The sequence below is a fragment of the Topomyia yanbarensis genome, chromosome 3 (genome assembly GCF_030247195.1).
Source record: "Topomyia yanbarensis strain Yona2022 chromosome 3, ASM3024719v1, whole genome shotgun sequence".
NCBI classification, from domain to species: Eukaryota; Metazoa; Arthropoda; class Insecta; order Diptera; family Culicidae; genus Topomyia; species Topomyia yanbarensis.
In genome coordinates this window covers 274,928,359-274,953,966 of record NC_080672.1, presented here as the reverse complement: position 1 = coordinate 274,953,966, position 25,608 = coordinate 274,928,359, and the positions used below count along the sequence as shown (strand labels likewise).

General features: G+C 36.4%; 2 protein-coding genes across 4 annotated transcripts in view; one reads left to right on the top strand and one right to left on the bottom strand.

The window, feature by feature from the left end:
- Positions 1-25,608, bottom strand: part of LOC131690262 (uncharacterized) — a 148,140-nt gene that overhangs the window by 90,708 nt on the left and 31,824 nt on the right. The gene's annotated exons all lie outside the window — the stretch shown is intronic.
- The window catches only part of LOC131690261 (WD repeat-containing protein 47), a 253,294-nt gene that overhangs the window by 220,738 nt on the left and 6,948 nt on the right, over positions 1-25,608 (top strand). For 2 of the 3 annotated variants that reach the window (XM_058975891.1, XM_058975890.1), the window contains exons 7-10: positions 9,999-10,159; positions 14,820-14,846; positions 24,906-25,302; positions 25,372-25,595. In XM_058975891.1, coding sequence (XP_058831874.1) covers positions 9,999-10,159; positions 14,820-14,846; positions 24,906-25,302; positions 25,372-25,595 — 809 coding nt within the window. The remainder of the gene's footprint in view (positions 1-9,998; positions 10,160-14,819; positions 14,847-24,905; positions 25,303-25,371; positions 25,596-25,608) is intronic. The other variant, XM_058975892.1, reaches the window with a different exon arrangement.

Here is a 25,608-nt window from a genome sequence, read left to right as displayed (position 1 = left end):
GGGAAGGGGGTACGACAAAATGGGGCATGTTGTGACATATGGAGGAGGGAGAGTAAGCTAGAATTTTACGAAACATGTGTTTACTGAAGAAAGAAAAATTCAAAGAACGTTTTGTACATTACACTCAAGAACTACGATCACGCAACTTTGAAACTGTTTGGTGTTTTACATATGGCAGAAGTACCTCCAAAGTCAGTGAAAAATCATCATGGAAAATCAAGATTCAACATAAGATATAAAGAACTAAAAATTGGCGTAAAGTCGCCCCCACAGGGGGGGGCTACTTTACGCCAAAAAGGTTTTTTTTTTCCAAAATCCATGTTAACTTCTTGATTTATTGTTATGGATTACGATCGTTGTTTATGTGTGAATGCAAATGAATGTCGTGATCGTAAAAATAAAAGGGTATGTTCAAGAACTTCGTACCACGCATCCAAAACCCTGTTTTGGAGAGTCAATAAGTCCTACTATGAAAACCACAAGCCGCGAAAAAACACTCTTCATGATATACTTTTTCATTTGCCATTTTAAATAAGACAACCTTGTTTTATTATTTTTCTAAAAGTAGTTTTAATTGTGTTCCGGAGTGCAAATGCTTTTCCAACAGAAACGCGGTACCGTTATATTTAATGGTCAGGTCAGTTCATCCATCTTTAATGAGATATCCATTTCCAATATACTGAGGACCTTTTTGTTTTGTAAGGTTTTAATCTGCTCTTTCTGTCATTCCACAACAAGTTACTTTAATACACATAGTTTAAATACTTCTAGAAACGATGGTGTTTTGCTTTTGTTTGCTCCATTGCAACTACACTACTCAATTTGCAAATTATCGATCACTGCTATTTTTCAAACTAGTCAAACTAATACGCTAATAAAAATCTCCTTTGAATTACAATCAATTCCCACAATAATAGTAAATTTTATATCAAATATGCAGATTGTGTAATATAGACTTGAACAAAGTTTGGCATAAAGTAGCCTCAATTTTAGATAAAATGAACATATGGTCGCCAATAACAAAACAATCAAAACTACGGACAAAAAGTACAAACACAAATAATTTCATTGCATTGCCAGGTTAATTTCCCGTAATCTATATTGTTATATTGTTGTTTTATTGTTTTATGTGGGAGCAGGGAAAAGCCCGCTGGAGCTGAAATCATTTCAGTCTCGCTCTCCAGCAGGCGTAAAACCTCCTCATCTTTTGCACCAACAGATTACAAACATTGAAATGATACATATAACAGATTCACTATAACTAATACTACGAGTACAATATTCACGCATACAAACTAACACTGACAATATTATTGACATGAGAGGGTATTATGGGACTATCGCTTTGCAACCTCTCGGGGCAAGTGGAAATCAAAGACATTAGAACAACGATTGAATAGACGACACATACTAGCAAATGGCTCATTATACCTGTAATTTGTTCAGGCATAAGCTATTGTTAAAATGAGATGAAATCGAAGACTACGAGGTTAAATATTGAAGTTCACATATTGTTGGAGATTTGAGCAATCAATTCGTGATTGTAGCAGATCAACAATGAAAACAGCTTTAGAGACATCTCATCGAATGGACAGCAGGTCGAGATTAATCAGTTGACAGCGGTCCTGGTAACTCGAGAGGTTTAGTGGATCTCTCCAAGGAAGTCGACCAAGAGCGAAACGAACAATTTTGTGTTGAATAGCTTCGATGCGCTGGATATCGATTTGGTAATATGGTGCCCAAACAACAGCGCCATATTCAAGCGTCGAACTAACCAGAGCAGTAAAGTGCCTTTAAGCAGTATATATCGTCGAAGTCCTTCGAAACACGAAAAATAAACATCAGTAAGTTAGAGACCTTGAAAATTGTATATTCTATGTGATCCTTAACATTCAGTAGAGTCTAGTAGAATCCCCAAGTCTTTTACGGATGACTCTCGCTTGAGAATTGCTTGCGAAATCTTGTAGTCATATTTATTATCGTGCGTCTGTGGGAAAAAGAGATAACTGAACATTTTGAAGGATTCATCAATACCATCCTATTGACGTTACACCAATTTGAAAAAATATCCAACTGTGTCTGCAAAAAAGCGGTGTCTTCAGGATCCTTGATTAGATGAAATAATTTGAAGTCGTCGGAGAATGACAACTTAAAGCATTCCAATGTGAAGTTTAAATCATTTAGATAGAGTAAAAATATGAAGGGTCCAAGATGACTTCCCTGAGGGACCCCAGAGGTCACTTTGAATGGCATGGTTGTGCAGTCTCCAATTTTCACAGTCATGTCACGACCAGTCAGATATGACTGGATCCAAGCCAGAAGAGAACCATTGAACCCAAGCCTATTGAACTTGGCAATGGCTATCTGGTGATTTATCTTATCGAAAGCAGTAGAGAAATCGGTATATATGCTGTCAACCTGAATTCACTATGGATTTTGTTCTAGCTTTTCCAACGCGGCAACGGCAACAGCTTTAGAATAGGTTGAACAAAATCCATAGTCAATATTTTTGTGGCGCGTCTCCTGTCGCCTCGTCTGTGTATTTATGACGCTTAGAGCAGTTTTTATTTTCCTTCGGGACATCACTCTGAACCTTATCAAATGAATAACGATGCACGAAGTCCTAATAGTTTTCTTTTATCTGCTGCTCGAACCTACGACTGGCCGCTAGCAGCTGTGCAAAACTTTATTGAGACTTAGTATTCTATTTATATAGGATGGCGCTAAAGCTGAGTACTTCAGTTGAAGACAATTAGGTGTTTTAATGTGTTAGGTACCTGTTGTTATTGTCCTTTTTGACTGTGAAATGAATTATAAATTAAATTGACCCCCACCGGAGCACGTTACAGTATGCATTCTCCAAATATCTCATTTTGAAAATATTGGTCCTAATTCCTTTGATGCGGTACCTAAGTACCAAGAGAAACAACCCTCAACCATCATGTTTGAATGTATTGAGACAAACATTCAAAATTTTTTGAACTTCGAATAAATCGTTTCCCATCAATTTAATTTTACACGTTTGTCTCATCTGACTAGAAGTCCTATTTTCTCTAAATTTTCGGAACTAACCACTTTAATTGTTCTGCAGCAAACTACAGTTGAGTCTTCAGGTATCTACTGGTCTAGTAAGAGTTGCCTGGTGCTCTTACCGACATGTTTCTGCTCCACAAGCCTCCTCTAGGAAGTTCTGGGATACACTGACTATTTCAGATCTTCCGTAACACTCTTTACTGTATTGAATGTATCCATAGTGAAATGCATATCACCATGAACATTGAACACATTTTGTCGCTCTTTCTAGAAGACGAGAGCAATGTTTCGCAGTGATTTTCCCTCTTTCACCATTTATTTTTTCGAAAATAATATCTTCGACTTCCTTTTCTCTATAAGCTTGCAACGAATTCGCTAAAAATATACCTTTAATACATTTGTCGATATTTCGGATAAGTTGAATATACATACAATAGTATTTTAACTACTAAAATTGGGGAAATAACGAAATTCTTATCAATGTGGTCCTATTTTTATACTATATATGTCATTGCTTGTGTCCGCAGTTAGATGACATCGTCTAAACCATAACGTGGAACTGACGCAAAAAGAAATGTCAACCCCACAGTGGTCTTATTGTTTTGTCCGTAACTGTATGGCAATGCTACCTTATTGAATCAATATAATAAAATAAATACATCTACGTGAGTTACAATATCCGATCGACTTGGATCTAATTATTCATGAATTTTCCGTTTCTGTTTTGTTACCGGGGGCTACGAATGGCTATAACTAAATAGATTCGTATTTGCAACTGTATTAACATAGTGTCTCTACATGAGCGAATTTCTCCAACACACCGTGGTACACTGTGTGGGGTGCGATCACATTGATTGATATTATTTGCCGGCCCTGACATAGTTGGCGAAGAATACGCGACAACGTGGGTTACATTGTATTGCAATGTAATGCAAAACGAGTAGATAATTTAAGTAGGATAAAATGTATATTAACATCATATCTGAGAAATGCCCAGTTTACTTTCTGTAGCTTAGCTGCAGCACATGCTACTATATTAAAATGGTTAACAATGTTAATCTCTGGCAAATGCAAAACAATAAATTTGTAATGTGCAAAAGCTTATTGCTGCAATACTCTATCGTTACCAACAGTCAAACTTTCTTTTCGAAGACGACGCTCAAACGTTTATCCACCTTTTTTGCCTTGCAGCAAAAAGGAAACACGGAAATGCACATCACTTTTATGCAACATGTACCATCGATGTGACGCGTCTCCGCTAGACGGAAGAAAGCTTTTCGAAAATAATTAATTAATTTTCGGAAACTGCTTTTTAGCGCAGTGTGTGGTTGTGATACAATTAGGTAATTGGCAGTTTTTAGTGCCGTCGGACGTCATTTTCGTCATTTCGCCACTCAGCTAACCGCCAACCGATGAAACCGTAGAGTTGACGAGAAAGTAAATTTTCAGCTGCATCGTGCTACCAACCGCGTCACGTCATCACCGAACAGGATGGATCGATCCAGTTAAACTCGATGGCTAAGCTACTCTGGTGGTGCACATACTGTACGCTAACTATTCCGCAAGTAGTAAATGTGTGGTTACAAACGACGAAGTTTAAAGTCAAGTTTAACTGGTTTTCTCGAACCAGGCTGATGCGAGCAAACTGATGTGGTTTTCCAGCAGAAGATCGAAGTAGGAATAACTATGAAGTAATCAAATTATTGCAATTAATTTGAGCTTCGATGTCCATTACTTTGTTGGGTTTGGTTAGTGTACTGAGCAGTACAATCTGGCATCCTGGTGTACATCGGCGCTCTGCAAATGGTAGCGAACGCCACTCACTTTCATTACCTGCAGGTTTGCAGATCCGCCACCGTACGGTGAGAGGAGTGCAATTTTAATTTCACGCGAAGCTCTTGTTTAGAGGCCACTAAAAACTTGTTTTTTTTTCAAAAAGCTAGTTAAACGAGATTAGCACCAATCTGTAACTTTTCCTATATTGGCATTATGTTTACGGAAATTGATTCATATAAAGATCAAGAAACGCCCTTTTAATAGTTTCCCGCAGTTCAGGCGATGACTTATTGAATTGTAGCATCCGACTACAGACAAAAATAAACGAACCATATTTTACGCGCCAGAAGAATCGAATGACTATTTATGTAATTGACGAAGAAGTATAAAAGTTGCACAAGAAAAATTCATCATTATTTCGACATCATTTCGAAGCGTAGTCCGCACTCTTTTGAAAAGCTTGTAGGGTAATTTCCGGAAAGATGCTGCGTCGGGTGAGATGCAGCGCTCTCTACTTCTCGTATATAGAGTAACTTTACAACGATAATATGATTTTTTTTATTCAATTTGTTTATTTGGTAAGGCAGGTTTGCGTTAGCATAAAAGTGCCAATCTTGGTTTGTTTTACATTTAAAATTACTTAAAACTAGGGGATTACGTATTAATTTTTTTTTAATTAAACTAAGGAGAATTTATAACTATACATATACACAAGGGGGTTAAATAGTTTTCATTTAGTCTTTATGGCAATATGGTTTCACATTTTTAGCAGGGAGATTATTGAAACAAATAATTTTTAACTAAGGGGGACAATTTTTATAACTATCTTAAAACTAGGAATAACTAGAGGGCGTGATTTAATTTTGTAAAGATTCGGGGAGATTAATTAGTTATTTTTTGTGGTAGTAGAGTTGGGCATTTTCAATGAGATTATATAATATAATAGTTCGAACTAGAAGAGATAGAAAGAGCTAAATGCTCCGGGAGCAATTTGGTGGATGGGGGGGGGGGTGCGGATCGGATCGGAAAGAGTTCGAGTTGCGCGTGTGATGTCCCGTGTTTGTTGGCTCATTCGACAGAGATGTTTTGTGTCACCTTGGAGTCCCATCAACGATAATATGATATTTGTTTTTCGAAGAATTACAACACTTCCAATGATTATATGCGTCCAGATGCATCGCGTGGTATCGAATTGTATTTAGTATTTTCATGCCGCGAAAAAATCATTCTATTTAAGCGCTCGATTTTTTTACGTTGAATAGTTAGTTCCTTTTAGAAGGCATCCTGATGACGAACCTGGTCATCTCTCCTCGACAATTGGGATAGATGTCGTATCCCAATTGTGGGTGAGATGCCGCACTCGATGGCTGAGGGTGTGTAGCTTAAATGTATTTTTGACATCAGAATGTCATAAAATGATCCTATGCTCCAGGTACAGTTTCTAATGTGGTATATGTATTACTAAGAAGATTGTATTTAGTACGTATACACGATATTTTTGTTCATGCAAGTTTTTCGATGTTGTTTTTGTACAAAATTGATTGTCAGTGATAGATTTTGATTGCTTGTTTATAATGTGTATTATTCGGAGAAGTTCTTATTCAAATACGATTATTTGGAAGCATTGCTTTTTGACACTTCTCGAAAAAGACTATGGCTAGTTCAACACAACCAGACATCTCCACAAAAATTTGTATTTCTGATATTGTTTTAAAATCGGCATTTCTTAAAATAAATTGTTCATGTTCTCTTTTAACAATCATAGTTTATGCGCAAGAAACGTGGCTAAATTTGATGAACTTCGTCAGATTATGAATATTTCTAGAGTAGACGTCGCATGTGTGTGCGAAACGTGACTCAATGATAGAAAAAACTCAAACCTTATAAAATTTTAGAAATGCCATTTGTTGAATTCATGTTCATAGAAATTGGCAAAATTTTAATAAAAAATTTTACAAAATAATTCACAAAAATTTATCTCTGTAGGGAGCGTTCCATGGTATAATAGTACTAACTGGTGATTTTAATACGAACATGTTGACTAATAACACTAAATTTGATTGCTTTGGAGATATGCTGTCCTCGATTTCAATGCATAATGTTAGAATTCAGTCCATCTTCTTTCACACAAATGGATCATATCAGCTAGATCTCATCATTGCCAATAATATTGACACTATTTTAAGATTTGGACAAATTAGTGTTGCTAATATTTCCCATTATCATTTGATTTTGCCTCCATTCAACATAGACCGAATTTAACACAGACAAAATATCTACGGACTCGTAATATCGTGACCACAAGAAGATTGATCCTAATTTTATGTTGGATGAATTTAACAAATTCGAAAGGAACCATTTTTATTCGATTTTACTGATATTCTTGTAAATCTTTTTAATTCAAACTTGAAGTTACTTCACGATACCTGCGTTCCACATCGCAAATTTAGAAAACACAAAATATTACAACCCTTGGTAGCCCGCTCATTGAAAAAATGAAAGGATTGATCGCGATTTGTTGTATCATTAATGGAAATCTACGCACAACTAGGGCGACTTTAGCGCTTTTAAACGATTAAGAAACCAAGTCACTTCCATGGTTATAAAAGCAAGACAAACATATTATAACAAAATATTATCAATAAACCTACCTTCACAGGTTTTTTGGAAAATGCCGCGTAACTTGGTTTTCAATACACCTCCAAATAGCACAGAGACTAATTTCAACGCTGATGAAATTAACTTATCATTTCAAAACAATTTTTCCGCAACGCATGTCTCTGACACAATTAATTATATACAAAACACTGATGAATTTAAACCAATCTTGGATTTTGAAATAGTCAATTATATCTATGAAGTTATCTCAAATGCCGTTCGTCTAGACGAAATTCCAATCAAATTCATCGAACTTGTGCTACCATTAGTAGCGCATCCTTTAACTCACATGTTCAACAGAATAATTTTGTCGTGCAAATTTCCAAGTGCCTGGAAAAACTCAAAAATCCTACCTCTGAGAAAACGCAACAATATATGTTCTTTAGATAATTTGAGGCGTTCTGTCGAAGGGATACCGCACTCATCGTAGTACGAAACAGCGACTTTAAAAGTTTGCGATGATATTGGTGCAATTATTGATAGAGGTGGTAAAGTAGTAATGTTACTGCTCGATTTTTGTATGTGTTTGTATGTGGAATGCTCTGGCGGATTCACTCAAACGTATACAAATATTGGAAGTGTTTATGAAGCAATGCACAGAATTTTTGATATAATAATAATAATAATAATAATAATAATAATAATAATAATAATAATAATAATAATAATAATAATAATAATAATAATAATAATAATAATAATAATAATAATAATAATAATAATAATAATAATAATAATAATAATAATAATAATAATAATAATAATAATAATAATAATAATAATAATAATAATAATAATAATAATAATAATAATAATAATAATAATAATAATAATCAATTTTCAATGTTAATAATCATTAACAAGTAAGATCGTTGTGTGTGTTGTGTGCGAACACCTTCTAAATCCCACTGGCCAGCAGCGGTATTATGAAAACAAAGTTTTCTGCATATGGTCCAATCACCCCATGCAAAGAACTTAATTTCGGGATGTAGTAGGTGCTAGCTCTACCGATTTTCCAATGACCCATTTCAGAATGACAGAGACCTAGCGGTACATTCTGACGGTTGCTACGATGCCAATCTCCATTACCAAGTAAGATCGCTGTGGCATTAAAAAAATGAATGTCTTACTCTACTTGAGCAATATTAAAATAAATAAATTTAGTTTCTTTGTGGATTTCTGGTTGTAATCGGCAATTAGCTTCTTCGTTCAGCCAAATCAAGGTAATTAAACTGCATTATAAGGTTCTAGGATGCATTGACATAATCATCAATTTTATTACCATTGATATAAGTGAGGACAGAGGAGATACATTATGCCGCTGTTCTTCCTGCGTACTACGCATATGAGATTTAGAAAATGTGTTCGAGTAATTCACTTGAACAAACCAACTGGACTATATTTCAGTTCGAAATTCTACTTTTAACTACCTCTATGAAATTGGGATATTGGTTTTGAATCATTTATCCGATCATCAATTCAGGAAAACAAAAAATTTCGAAGTTATTTCAGTTTGAAGTTTAACTATTAATGGTATATCGGAAGTGTTATCAAAATAAATGTTTTCCATTTAATTCATCGAGCTTTGAACTATAAGATTCTAGCACCATGCCTTCCTTTCGCAAAAGTGTAGGACACTTCCTGAACTATACTTCTGATTAATTAATTGCACACTGCAGGAAAAACATTTCAAACGCAATGCGCTACTCCGGCTCATAACCAATCGACCCCAAATTTTGCACAGTTACTTAGGACCCCAAATATAATAAAAATACACTCCTACAATTTTATAGATAAATAGAGCTCTTAATATTTTTTTGGAAATGTGCGACATTTCCCCCAAAATTACCCTATACACCAGTGTTTTTCAACCGGGGGTGGATTCACTCCAAGGGGTAGGGCAGATGGTTAATTATGCCGGGTAAATTTCAACTTGTTATCCTAAAATATCCATTGAAAAAAAAAATTCTCAAATCATTCAGTTTTACTCAAAAAGAAACTCAATACTTTTAAGATAGCATTTTCCTTTGATTTGCTGTGATAGAAAAAAGTAGTCGGGCTGCGCCCATGAGGAGGTCGGTTTCTGATCACGCTTTTTAGATACTGCCAATTTATACTTTTTCATAATGCCCTTATTATCTTCAGCAAATAGCAGCCTAATAACTTGTACAGCTGCTTTAAATGTAGGAAAACGTTTTGTTCATAGAATGCACAGGCGTTTGAAATAAAATAAACATTTTAAAACACTTAACATCTATTTTCCTTATGCGATCGTTTTTGCACCACTCTACCCTACCTTTATAATTATATTATTACATAAATATAAATAGATGAAAAGGTTTGTAGATGTATACCACAAATCTAGTCATCTATTTTTTCGAATAATGTTTTTCCTTTAGTAAGCGGCTTTGCGGTGCATCGACCCTGCGAATATCAATGTTTAATTTCAGTTTTCAATTTAATAAAACACGTCTATTAATTTTAATCCAGATTTTAGCTAATTTTATTTGTTTTCTTTCATCTACTTCCAGCCGACGGACCAGAACCGACCGAAGTTCGTTGCTGTTACGTCACTAGAGGATGTGCAGGCAGTACGATGTGCCGAATTTCACCCGAATGGACGAATTTATGCCGTCGGCTCGAACTCGAAAACCTTCCGAATCTGCGAATATCCGTCACTATCAGAAATCAGGTATGTTGAAATTGATCATTCTGAAGATTATTCCTTTCACTTGCACAGCTTACTTCACTCGTTCAAAACATCAGTACACTGAAGCACCTTGAAAATAATAGCAATTTCACTTTCACTATACTCTGCATCTACTGCGGGAGCAACGTTAAAATAATGTTTAATAAACATATGATTTTATGTTTTCATACTTCCATTAGCTATGTAGACTGATAGCATAATCGGTTTATCATAATTACATATTGTGCCAAAATAATGCAACGGCACCGTAACTTGTAATTAGCCCCGTTCACTATGCGACCCCTGTTCCAAATTTTCTTCGCACACACTCCATTGACTCTAGTGCGCATTCAACACCTTGAATATCTACCTATAGACAGACTAGCAGTAGTGTGTTTTCTCGCATGCAGTAACAACAATAGCGAAAATCCAAAAAACCTAGATTGCTTATCGCGCATGGTTTTCCATTCCACCAGGTGGCAGATTCATAATTGCTACGTTTCATCTCATCTGCCGGTACGCGTTGACTTACTGTACAACACTAGCATCCAAATAATTGGAATCAGAAGGCGTGAATTCGATACAAAACGGTCAGTTTTAGCATTCACATTCGGTGTGGAGGTTAGCCTTAAAATATTATAGTACACAGTACAACGATTCCATACAACGAAATTCTACAAAAATCTTCCAAAGTAAAACCAACTATCATCCAAATCAACGGATTATATGGATTGATAGAGATGCTGCTCAATATACGAATTAAAAAAGCTTGCAAGTTTGAAAAGTCACCTGTTGCTGATGGACATTCGCTATGTCTCATGTCAAAGGATCACCTTGAGGCACATTGAAACGAATGGCAAAATATGTGCTTGGCTATACTCCATGAATTTAAATTTGTTCAGAAATCAGATCATTGATCGAAAATTTCACCGTACACAACTTAGTTTTGAAACAAACTTTGGGTTCAAAATTTCGACATAATAAGCACGGATCTGCTGAATTTTCGTGCAATCAAAATTGAGATTAGCGAACTTTACCTCGTCGTTTTTTAACCTAAATGTAACCCTTCGTCAGCTATTACATGGCCCTTTGCAAAAAGTAACCGAGGATCATATCAATTAGTATTATTATCACTTCAAATATTCAAACTTGGAAACTTTTGCCAGTTTTTGTGTTTGTATGCCTGTCCATCAGTTTGCCGCTTTTGGTTGTACGATCTGTTCCTATGTTTCTCTTGATGTATTGTCGCTGTTGCGTTTTTCCAGAGATTAATTTTAAATTTAAAAATTTTAATTTTAAAAATTTGAGATTGAATATCTTGAAAATTAAAAATTTTCCGAAAGGTTTTGGAGACGACAATCGATGCTTCTATCTTTTCTGTATTGATCTCTCAATTTATGCGAAGATCAGTTGACTAGATTAAGATGTATTTGTGACAAAATATGTATTACGTGTCATAATTGTGCTTAGAAGAATTCATAAAACAATTTATCAATAGTTTGTGAAATTAGGCGTTTCAATTGATTTTTTTCCATTTTTTTATTGCTACTTTATTCAGTCACAAAATTATGGAGTTGCACTCAAATGCTCCTTATTTACTAAAAAACAAACAAAAGTTAGTTTTAATAACAATACAGATGCGAAACATTCTAAAACTTTTTATAAACACGGCGACTTGACAAAAAATATTCTTCTTGCCAGCTTTGTTATTCAATTTTGTAATTCACCCATTAAATCATCAGCTGAGTAAAACTATGGTAGGAAACTTTTAGCTCCTAAGACATGAATTCCTTATCAACTTTTGAATAGGGCTAATAAGATTTGTAAACAAACTTTTGTTTTGCTGATTTCTCTTATTTTGTTATAATTTCAACACAGAAAACATTTGAAATTGATTCTACCAAGGGTAAATATGTTGATTCAAGTGTATTTTTCATGAAATTCAACTCGGCAGCGGAGTAATGAGCGAACGAAGTTTGTTTACAAAAATCTCATTAGTCCTTTTGAAGAATTAATATTGAATTTAGCTAATGTTTATGGTAAATATGAATAATGATTTCTCAAATCAAAATATACTATCGAAGTTGACCTCAATCTTTGTGTTGAGTTTCAAATCGAGCAACATGGCATTTTGAACCCAATTTACCCAAAATGGTATTTGTCAAAAGAGAGCACTGCAGTGATGATTGATTGTTAATTCACCGTTTCACGTTTATTCGACAAGCAAATTTCGATAAAGTCTAGTAGTAAAAGGAATTGTCGAACTCATTATATGTATAGCTTTTGTATTTATAATGTGGTGGATAATTCCATGTAATATTTCTATGTAAAAGCCTGCTCATGAGCACACTCGACTAAAATGTTCAATTTTAGCCTGGAAAATACTTATTTAAAGTGTAAATTCTCATTTGTTTTGAGTTACAAATGACTGTTCTCGAAGTTTTGTTTTATAAGTAAGGCTTGAAAAATACATGCGTCTTATTTAAAAAACTATTGAGTCAAAATGGTTTTTCGTGTTCCAGATTATTCTCTTCAGTAGCTAACAGATCAACTTTTCCATTAACTAGACTTGTCTTGTGGGACAAAACGACTGGTTGACATTAACGTTCCAGTAGTATCGACGATCCAATTTTTACTGATGAGGCCATAACTTTTTTGATGATATGCCGTTTCTTCCTAAAGGAAGCCGTGTGGTCTACGGCAGGGTAATTTTTTTGCACTATTTCAGCCAAGAATAGAACCACTGGGAACCTGCTCCCATGTCGTAAGAGGCGATTAACAACATACTAGGAGTTACTAAGTCAAGGTATTGATCCATGCAGAAGACTTAACTTAGACGGACCTTAAGTTTTTGCATCATAGCCCTTATCCATTCTCTATTGAGTAAAGCACTAATATATAATCACCTTTTCTGATTCGCTATTCCCGATTGTGTACCAACGTTTTAGATTTCTTCTGGCCGTTCTACAATACAATAGTACAAAAAGCGGATTTAAAAAAAGCTAACTTTCAAGTAGGAATTTTGTTGAATTGGCCTAAGATGAAGCTGTTGAATTACACAAAAAGTTTTTTTTGTGTGGTAAGCGATCTGTAGATGTGTCAAAATAAGCCAGTTTTTTTTTATTAAATCTGGAACCGTCTACCGACAAACCTACGTTGACGAATACCTCCAAAAGGCTTCTATAGGTCTCATGAAGGTCTGAACTAGCTTTGTACTTTTGCTTTCCTAAACAGTGGTAAACATTTGAACACTCCAAAGCTTCACTCTGTCAGAAAATGTAGGGCCATCGGAAGCTAAAACTTCGTAAAATCGCACTCCTGGTCCTTTCTTCAAAATCATCCAGTGCAGTACTCTGTGTCACTCTTTCGAGTTTGAGCTGCTCATATGGTAGTCGGTCTTTGCCAGTATTGCTCTTCTCCCATCCATTCTTCTTCCGGACCGCCGATGGATCAAAAGCCCTTGTCGTTGTGTTTATTATATTTTTTACGTATGTCGTTTACAATTTGGCATTTAACCCAATTATGAAAACGTGGCTGATATGGAGAGCGGAGATGCCAACTTGTCATTAACATCTCGCAGTGAATTTTCATATTCATTTAGGATATCTTTTATACTTTTCGTACGCTTGCTTTGTACTGCCAACTTTGGAAATGATCATTGAAGTGAAGCAATATTCCCAATGGCCGGCTGTTCGGAGTTCAAATTACTCGTTTCGAAGTATCGGAAATTGACTGTGGGCGACATTCGTACGCTAAGACCATATCATTACCTCTATTACATTCCACGGGGCTTTTATCCTGGTATGTAACGCCCCGCGGAATAATAATTCTTAAAATGCCAATTCGGCATTCATATTTCTACTGGAGGTCGCACTCCTGAAAACTTTGATCTAAAATGAAAAGACAAAGCACGTGAGTACTTAGCTAAATCACAATATCTGCCAAGATATATCCTGATTCATTTCTCAACCTACTGACAACAATCCTTTCCTGCGACACTTGTGGATGATGCAGAGAATTTCTCGGTCTTGATAGTCACAAGTGTTGAACTAACATTCCTTCCCATCCCAAAATTGACCTGCATGGACGTCGCCATCTACGTTATTGATCGTACTATAATCTTAGTCTCTTTAGGTTGCTCGTTGAGTATGATGTACTACTCCAAAGTATCATACAATTGGTTCAATATGCAATTTCAACAGGGTTTGATCAATCACGAGAAACTCACGGGCAGTCAGCTGAGCTAAGCTAATATATGCCTTTTCTTCCTAAAGAGCAAAGAATGTGCAAAAAGGGCGCTTTAGTTAACTATGACAAAGTTGGATAGTTGTATGTATTGCAAATTCGTCTCTTCGGCAGCCAAAAGACCGAAATCTAGATATCTAAACTCTAGGTTGGCAGCCAAAAAATGATTGTCATGATATCCTGCATGCAACCCAAACGATTCCAATCTTTTGCACCCGGTAGCGTATGTGCATTGTGCGTATTTGGCATCCATCCATTAATTGTATGTTCGTATGCAACTTAGTTCGTTCGCCTGCCATCGTCAGCTGTTTTTTTCTCATGACTATCTCTCCCATCATGTGCTTTTCTCTGTCTTCCACTCATATCTGATCTGATTAACACCTTAAAACTGTTCGACTGGAATGCCATCCGCACACAGCAAGAGATGTGAAAGTGGTGCTAGTTGGTGAGCAATTATTACCTCTGTCATTATTATTGGTCTGCTATTAAGAATTCTTGTCTCATTGTATTTTAACATTTCGTCACTGGTAGTCACTATCATGTCAGTTTTATTAGACAGCTTTTTGGTACATCAATCCAATATTTCATATATCCAAATGTTCACAATATTAAAACAGAATCGTGATAAATTTATGCATCTACTCGGTTTCATCTTACAGTTACATATAAGGTTATTCCATTATTATTTACAGTATAGGCAGACGCTCACGGAAAATATGTCGTTTATGATTGGAAAACTTTAGGGCAGTGGATTGCAATGGCGTTGCACTTTCTAGCAGAAGTATTCTCCTACCAGTTGGCCATTGGACGTGTTTTATTCCCACTTCTGCTGGATAGTGCAACCAGTGCTGGGAAAATCATAATCAAAAAAAAAAATCAAACCGCAATCATGGCTGATAATTATCGCTTATGATTTTTTCGAAAATTCTCACTGCCGATAAAATCATGCCGTGATCACTTTCTTAACTATCAAAAGATCATCTCACAAAAATCACTACCGATTTTTTCTTGCCCTCTATCAGTGGTGATTTTGATCTGTGGCTGAATTTGATAATTGAGAGGGTGATCCCGGCATGATTCTATCTGCAGCGAGCAATTCGGAAAAAATCACAAGTGAGCATTATCAGCCATGATTGCGATTTGATTTAATTCTTGGATCGATGATCATTATCTATTTTCGAACATTATGGATATGTTAGGGGTGTCAATGAGCCAAGCTGAAATTTTTTTCAACTTTTTGGGAAAGTGTTTTATATTGAAGGGCAAGTTGAGGGCTGTTGAAAATCAATAGTTTTGAACATTTTCAATGCACAGGGGGGTCCGCCGATGCATCAAAATGGAATTTTTTCCAACTTTTTGGGAAAGTGTTTTATATTGAAAGGCAAGTTGAGGGCTGTTGAAAATCAATAGTTTTGGACATTTTTAATGCACAAGGACCCCCTTGCATCAAAATGGATTTTTTTCCAACTTTCTGGGAAAGTGTTATATTGAAAGGCAAGTTGAGGGCTGTTGAAAATCAATAGTTTTGGATATTTTCAATGCACAGGGGGGTCCGCCGATGCATCAAAATGGAATTTTTTCCAACTTTTTGGGAAAGTGTTTTATATTGAAAGGCAAGTTGAGGGCTGTTGAAAATCAATAGTTTTGGACATTTTCAAAACTTTGATGTGTCGAAGTGGATTTTTTTTTCAAGTTTTTGAGAAAGTGTTTTATATTGAAAGGCAAATCGAGGGCTGTTGAAAATCAATAGTTTTGAACATTTTCAAGGCACAGGGGGTCCGCCGATGCATCAAAATCAATTTTTTTTCAACTTTTTGGGAAAGTGTTTTATTTTGAAGGGCAAGTTGAGGGCCCGAAAAGTTGAAAAAATTTAATTTTAGCGCATCGGCGGACCCCCTGTGCATTTAACATGTCCAAAACTATTGATTTTCAACTACCAACAACTGGTCCTTCAATATAAAACACTTTCCCGAAAAGTTGAAAAATCTCCATTTTGACACATCGGCGGACCCCCCTGTGCATTGAAAATGTCCAAAACTGTTGATTTTCAACTACCAACAACTTGTCCTCCAATATAAAACACTTTCCCGAAAAGTTGAAAAAAATCCATTTTGGTACATCGGCGGACCCCCCTGTGCATTGAAAATGTCCAACACTATCGATTTTCAACTACCAACGACTTGTCCTTCAATATGAAACACTTTCCCGAAAAGTTGAAAAAATTCCATTTTGACACATCGGTGGACCCCCCTGTGCATTGAAAATGTCCAAAACTATTGATTTTCAACTACCAACAACTTGTCCTCCAATATAAAACACTTTCCCGAAAAGTTGAAAAAAATCCATTTTGGCACATCGGCGGACCCCCCTGTGCATTGAAAATGTCCAACACTATCGATTTTCAACTACCAACGACTTGTCCTTCAATATGAAACACTTTCCCGAAAAGTTGAAAAAAATTCCATTTTGACACATCGGCGGACCCCTCTGTGCATTAAAAATGTCCAAAACTATTGATTTTCAACTACCAACAACTTGTCCTCCAATATAAAACACTTTCCCGAAAAGTTGAAAAAAATCCATTTTGGCACATCGGCGGACCCCCCTGTGCATTGAAAATGTCCAACACTCGATTTTCAACTACCAACGACTTGTCCTTCAATATGAAACACTTTCCCGAAAAGTTGAAAAAAATTCCATTTTGACACATCGGCGGACCCCTCTGTGCATTAAAAATGTCCAAAACTATTGATTTTCAACTACCAACAACTTGTCCTTCAATATAAAACACTTTCCCGAAAAGTTGAAAAATTTCCATTTTGACACATCGGCGGACCCTCCTGTGCATTGAAAATGTCCAAAACTATTGATTTTCAACTACCAACAACTTGTCCTCCAATATAAAACACTTTCCCGAAAAGTTGAAAAAAATCCATTTTGGCACATCGGCGGACCCCCCTGTGCATTGAAAATGTCCAACACTATCGATTTTCAACTACCAACGACTTGTCCTTCAATATGAAACACTTTCCCGAAAAGTTGAAAAAATTCCATTTTGACACATCGGTGGACCCCCCTGTGCATTGAAACTGCAAAACTATTGATTTTCAACTACCAATAACTTGTCCTTCAATATAAAACACTTTCCCGAAAAGCTGAAATCGTTAGCATTTGGATTATTTTGCATCCCTACATGTGTGCTGGATCGCTCTCACTCCCAAAATCATTTGGCTAAATCATCATCATAAGGAGTTTCTTACAATAATCATGTACAATACCATCAACCCCGATTTTGCATCTTTTCTATCGTACCTGATTTTCTCAACTTCATAATCCTGATAAAAAAATCATAATCAGGCCGTGATCACAGGCGGTGATTTTGTTGCAATGATTTTTTGCTAGCACATTATCCCTTCAGAGAAAATCACTAGCGATTTTTTATGGTTGTGATCACAGCACAGCATGATCAGCAGTGATAATTATCACTGATAATTTTTGATTTTTGGTGATTTTCCCAGCACTGAGTGCAACACCAGTGCTGTTCTCTTCCCCGGTGTCGTTCTATGAAAACCGGTATAATATTTCGTTATACCGTTCCAGCAAGTCACCACCAAGGATGCAAAATGCCTACCTTTTCTGCGGCTGTAATTTTTCTGCCTACATTCTCATTTCTCTTTCGTCGCTGCTGTCGTTCGCTATAGCAGGACGCCCAGCGCTGTACGGCAGTCTGTCAGCAAAGCAGTAACATGTCAAAGAAATACTGCCCCTAGTACAGCCACCAGACGCGAGCGGTACAGCTTCTCTTTGCTTATTTTACACTTTTTAATACTTTTAATCTATTCAATATTTTCAATCACAAACGGCAAAAATAAATGCGGTTCGTTTGCGCCACGACCGGCATCAACGCTTTCGTGTGCGGGCCTCTCCCTTTGACTACGCAGAGAAAAGTGTACAAAGCGAGAGAACAAACTTTACTACGCCACGCTCTCACCGAACAGTCGGAGTACAGCAGCAAAACAAAAATGTATTCTACTGCTCTACGGGAAAATGTACTCGGTTTGGCTACTGTTCTAGCAAGAGCTGTAGTGATGCGTCGCTGTAGCGGGTTGTACGGCTTGTGCAAATGTAAATATACCGAAAAAATGTAGTTTACCAGTGCCTTTGGCATCCCTGGTCACCACTACCTTCATGCTTCGAGAAAATCTTGTAACTTCTGCATTTTTAGAGATGATTTACGGCTAACCCAAAGAATGTCAGGTGGAGGAGTTCTCATCGCAGTTTCATCTATATTTCGTCGTTGTTGTGTTATCTTATGACAAACGCCATTTTGGGGTAAACATAGGTAAATATGCCACATATCTTGTATGAAAAATCTCTACAAAATGGCGTTTTCAGAATATTGAAATTCTTCTTAGTTGCTGAGATATAGCGAGAAACGCGACGAGAAATTGCGAGTATTTTGCTCTAAATCACTGTATCTTGGGATTGGTTCAAGTTACAGTACTGTTCGAAATAATAGCAGCGCATTATTTTCAAGAATAGTGTTATATAGATACGCATATGTTTTACATGTTTGCATCGTGTATAGTGGTAAAAATTCAGTACCTGGTGGACGTCTAACCTACTGACGGTACCTTTCGAGCCAAATAATACCACACACTCAGCTCACTAAATGTTACTCCATTTTGCAACGGTCCAATTTGCGAGAAATTCGGCAAAGTTCAGACGATTGTGAAGGTGTCGTGTTGTGAGTTTATCGAACTTAATGCGTGTAAATTTGTCCTAATCAATCATTTTCTACTCGATGACGTTGCAATAGAAAGTTCCAGGTCTTTTTAGAATTCTCTCGAAGATATTAACGGATATTATTTTGCCCTCCGACTCATCTAACGATAAGTTTGAGCAGATGTTGCTCGCTTTCTACCGCCAGTATCAGTTTTGTGTATATCTTTTTAGCAGAACATTGTAAAAGTTCCTGATCTTCACGGTATGTTTTGCCACTAGCATTCAACCGTTTGATGAGATTTCGTTCCTCGACTGTACAGTGCTTCGAACAACCCATTATCGTGAAATACTACAACATATAAACTTACAATTTCAGGTTAACTGTAAGCGTAGGAATGCCATACCGAACAGAGTAGATTAATTAAACTGAAAATCTTGAAAACTTTTGTGGTAACGCTGCTATTTTTACGAACAGCTTCATATCGAAATTACAGCTATGTTTTGTAAACAATAAGCCAATTAAACCAAAAAAGTGGCGCGTTTTACTCTTTGTACTATACGTCACTTACAAAGTCATACAATGTTATTGGAGAGTAGAATGTATGGAAGTATTCTACAGTACACTCGAAAAAATATTAGCGCTGCTGTTTTTTCGAACAGCGCTGTATATTGAAGTTTTAGATGTTGTTATGTGTAAAAATGTCTGAAGAACACAATGGCATAATAATTTTTAGAAGGAAAATATATGTTGCGAGGAAAATGCAGTTCGTCGCTGTTGCGCTATCTTATGACAAACCCCTTTTTGGGTTAAACTGAGTTAGATATGCCACATTACCTGTCTAAAAAAATCTCTACAAAGTGGCGTTTACAGAATTTTGACATTCCGTGCTGAGAAATTTTTAATTTTTTACTTCAAATGACTGTGCCTGGGGATTGGCTCAAAATATCTTGATGTATAAGATGTTTTTATATGTGAAACTATCTGAGGAACACAATGGCATAATCATTTACAAAATAAAAATGCACGAATTGTGAGGAAAATGCAATTTAAGTTTTAAACTGGAAATATAGCATATTTGGCAACACTGTAACCAAAAATAACATTTTTTCAAGATTCCCTGACTCATTTTCGTTCGTAGACCAAATGAAGCCAAAGATATGAATAAAAGTTGATAATTGATCATTTTTTTCTATGGAACATTTTCCATGCACGATTATGACACACCTTCCAAATTTGTCATCAATACACACCTATGACACGTGTGAGTGCGATTTTTGTTCACATTTATAGTAAAAACTCGCAACATAGTCAACTGATCTTCGTAATATTTGAGAGATCAATACAGAATATATAGAAGCATCAATTGTCTTCTTTGAATTGTTGATACCATTTATAAGTTTCAATGTATTCAATCTTAAACTTTAAAAATCGTTTTTCTCGAAATGTGCAAATTGGCGCTTGTCATAAGATAGCACAACAGCGACGAGTTAGTATAGCAAAAACGACCTCACTCATCATGCGTGGCTGATACAGTGAAATCTTTTTATACAATAGTATAGTTACTGCACACCTGGCCATGTCCTTACGATCGCGAAAGGGAAGGATATGTTAGTTGAATACCTACTTAAGAAGATGCGGGGAACCCACGCAATCTCCGTAGGTATTAAGGATGTTAGAATTGGTTAGTAGCGAAGGAAAAGGGTCTGTGGGTTTGAGTGATTTACACCCTGGTTTTTTTACGCGGGGGATACGTACCGTGTAAAAAAAATCGCGTAAAAAACCGCGTTAATTGGAAAATCCGCGTAAAAAAACCGCGTTAATTGAAAAATCCGCGTAAAAAACCGCGTTAATTCGAAAATCCGCGCAAAAAAAAAACTCTCAGCAAAAGACTTAGAATATTTTTGGAATTTTTTTTGCGCGGATTTCGCAATTAACACGGTTTTTGCAAAAAATATTCTAAGTCGTCGCTGTTGTGCTATCTTATGACAAACGCCATTTTGGGGTAAACTGAGTTAGATATGCAACATTACTAATCAGAAAATTCTCTACAAAATGGCGTTTTCATAATTTTGAAATTTTGCTTGGTTACTGAGTTATAGCGAAAAAAGTGATGAGAAATTGTCAGTTTTTTGCTTTAAATCACTGTATCTTGGGATTCGCTTAAGTAATGTAGAAGTTTTAGATGTTTTTATATGTAAAAATGTCTGAGAAACACAATGGCATAATAATTTTTAAAATAAAAATACATGTATTGCGAGAAATATGCAGTTTTACTTTTAAATTGGCAATATTTTATGTTTGCCAACACTGTAATTAAAAATTACTATTTTTTCTAGATTGCTTGCTCAATTTCCTTCAAAATGCATCTCATCGATTGTTTCTAGGCCGAATAAAGCCGAAGATATTAATAAAAGTTAATAATTGATGCTTTTTTTCTATGGAAAATTTTCCATGCACAATTATGACACGCCATACAAATTTTGCCATCAATACACACCTACGACAAGTGTGAGTGCGACTTTTGTTTACATTTATAGTGAAAACTCGCAACATAGTCAACCGAACTTCATGATATTTGAGAGTTTAATACAGAATAGATTGAAGCATTAATTGTCTTCTTTGACTTGTTTTTACCATTTATAAGTTTCAAGATATTCAATCTCAAACTTTAAAAATCGTTTTTCTCGAAATGTGCTAAATGGCGCTTGTCATAAGATAGCACAACAGCGACGAAGTCCTTTGGAATGCAAAAGACTTAGAAGATTTTCGGAAAGATGGAAGAGACGGGTCTGGAAGATTCCTTATGGCCCACACACCAACAATATGGGTATTTTCGGAATGGTCTTGAAGAGTAGGTTCCAGAAATTGATTTTTGACGCCATTTTGAAATCAAAGATGGCGACTTCCGGTTTTAGCGAAATTCGCTATAACCCAATCAATATGGATATTTTTGGAATGGTCTTGAAGAGTAGGTGCCAGAAATTGATTTTTGACGCCATTTTACAATCCAAGATGGCGGCTTCCGGTTTAGCGAAATTAGCTGTAACCCAATCAATATGGGTATTTTCGGAATGGTCTTGACGAGTAGGTGCCAGAAATAAATAAATCTGCACCTTCCCCGCAAGGTTTTCGATGAAAATTGATTTTTGGCGCCATTTTCAAATCCTAAATGGCGGCTTCCGGTTTCGCGAGATTCTCTACAACTAAATCAACATGAGTATTTTCGGAATGGTTTTGACGAGTAGCAGACAAACGTCGATGTTTGCCATCATTTTAAAATTCTAGATGGCGACTTCCGGTTTACCGAAATTCTCGCATGAAAAATTTGGGCAATCATCTAAATCACCCTCAAAAATAAGATCTAATCATAAACCAGCAAAATCCAAATCCAGGAAAGTGCAGTGAGAATGGAAGAGAGAGAAGAAAGAGACGTATGTGGTGTGAATTGGGGGTTTGAATTTATTCAAATTAAACATATTGCTTAAATTTAAGTATTTAATTAAAACTATTTGTACTACAACTTCAACTTCCACAAATACCAATATTTGTCTACTACTCGTCATTCCAAAAACACTCATATTGACCGGGTTATAGTGAATGTGGCTAACCCGGAAGTCGCTATCTTGGAATTCAAAATGGCGTCAAACATCGATCTTTGTCTACTACTCGTCAATACCATTCCGAAAATACCCATATTAATCGGGTTATAGCGAATTTCGCTAAACCGGAAGTCACCATTTTTGATTTCAAAATGGCATCAAAAATCAATTTCTGGCACCTACTCTTCAAGTCCATTCCAAAAATACCCATATTGATTGGGTTATAGCGAATTTCACTAAACCGGAAGTCGCCATCTTTGATTTCAAAATGGCGTCAAAAATCATTTTCTGGAACCATTCAAGTACATTCCGAAAATACCCATATTGAATGGGTTATAGCGAATTACACTAAACCGGAAGTCGCCATCTTTGATTTCAAAATGGCGTCAAACATAAATTTCTAGCACCTACTTGTCAATACCATTCCGAAAATACCCATATTAATTGGATAATAGCAAATTTCGCTAAACCGGAAGTCGCCATTTTTTATTTCAAAATGGCGTCAAAAATCAATTTCTGGCACCTACTCTTCAAGACCATTCCGAAAATACCCATATTGATTGGGTTATAGCGAATTTCGCTAAAATCGGAAGGCGCCATCTTTGATTTCAAAATGGCGTTAAAAATCAATTTCTGGAACCTACTCTTCAAGACCATTCCGAAAATACCCATATTGTTGGGGAGCGGGCCATAAGGAATCTTCCAGACCCGTCTCTTCCATTTTTCCGTAAATTTTCTAAGTCTTTTGCATTCAAAAGGACTTGGAATATTTTTTGCAAAAGCCGTGTTAATGGCGAAATCCGCGCAAAATAAAAACTGCCAAAATTCTTCTTTGTTGCATTTAAAAGGACTTAGAAATTTTTTTCAGAATAAAAGCTAAGTCTTTTGCATTCAAAAGGACTTAGAATATTTTTGCAAAAACCGCGTTAATTGGAAAATCCGCGTAAAAAAACCTCGTTAAAAAACCGCGCAAAAAAACCGCGTAAAAAATCTGGGTGTATATAATTTACAACTAATTGGATAATAAAAATTAATTTCAAATTAGATTGATCTCACCAAATTTGCTTTGCTGGTCCGTGACTGATGTGGGCTTCAGGGATCGCCGTTTTGTTACTTTTTCCGTGTATTCCGCTTAGATACTGCAACAATAAAAAATTTGATATGAAGTTGACGAAGAAGGCATCGGTGAATGGTCTGACTGCAAATCACTAACAGGCCGATACCTGCTGACGTTCCCACTAGGCTGTGTATATCACTGTGCAGACTGTTGAACACAACAGACTCGATTGTGCCAGAATACAGCACGAGAAAAAAGCCGAAAATCGCAGTCATATTGATTTTGGAGATATTTTTCATTTATTATAGAGGTAATTAACAAAATCTTTTCAAAAATTTCGAATTTCATACTCTGATATTCAAAATCGGTTTAGTTTTGCCCCTTAAACACCAATAAAGCAATTCTCTGTATGAAACAGTTTTATTTTTATTAGTGGGTGAAAGGGGTGGGCGTAGCGTAGTTGGTAAATCGATTTCCTTGTACGCAGCGCACCTGGGTTCGAGTCCCGACCCCGCACATAGGGTTAGAAATTTTTCATAAGACTTTTTTCTAACCCGAAGAGGCGAATGACCTTAAGGTTAAAACCTCTATAATCGAAATAAAAAAGAGGCAAATGATGACAATATTCGAAAGAAAAAAATTGAAACTAGTCTGACTAATTTTTTCTAATAATTTTGGGATATTATCAGCTGAACCAATCATAAAAAATAAACGAATGCGACGTTTATCCAACTGATTGAGCCGATATCATCCCAAAATAGAAGTGCTACAGTTGTCAAATCGCTTAATATTCTGGTTGCAGTTGAAAATCGAAATATTGAACTTGCGCCTTTCGTTTTTTTCTTATTTGCAGAGTGGGCAACTAATGCACATACATGTTAGAGAATCAACTTGCCCATCAGCTACACCAGTTGCGCTTTAGTTGCGCACGCTGAAAATAAGAGAAAAATCGAAAGGCACAAGTTCACTATTTCGATTTCCCACCGCAACCAGAATATTCATCTAATAATGCTAATTTAATTAATGTTTTTTAATCAATTTCCAATCGTGTTTCTGTATCTTTTCCTATTTTTTACCATTTTCTGACTTTAGCACAACTAATTAATATCATTCTTATTATAGGGAAGATCACACCACCTACCAGCCTACGGTTCTGTTCAAGCGAACGAAACACCACAAAGGATCGATCTACTGCATGGCGTGGTCTCCGATGGGTGATCTGATAGCGACCGGCTCGAACGACAAAACTGTCAAGCTAATGCGCTTCAACGAAACGCAGAAGCAGCTCGAAGGCCAGGAAATCGAACTGACGATGCACGACGGGACGGTGCGTGATTTGTGCTTCCTGGAGGACAGTTCCAACAAGTCAAGCTTGCTGATCAGTGGAGGTGCTGGCGACTGTAAGATTTATGTTACCGACTGCGAAACATCGACCCCGTTCCAGGCACTGAGCGGTCACGGTGGCCATGTGCTATCGCTGTACAACTGGGGTAGTGTGATGTTTGTTTCCGGATCCCAGGTAAATCAGCTTTCGTAGTGTTTTTGTCGCACATGTGGCTGTAATTAATTATGTTTTTTTATCTTTTAGGACAAAACCGTTCGTTTCTGGGATCTGCGAACGCGAGGTTGCGTCAATATGGTTACCCCTGCTACATCACCAGGCTCCCGGCAAGGATCTCCCGTGGCAGCGGTCTGCGTCGATCCATCCGGTCGTTTACTGGTGTCGGGTCACGAGGACAGTTCGTGTGTATTGTATGATATTCGAGGAAACCGACCAATACAATGTTTCAAACCTCATGCATCGGATGTTAGGTAACACATCGAG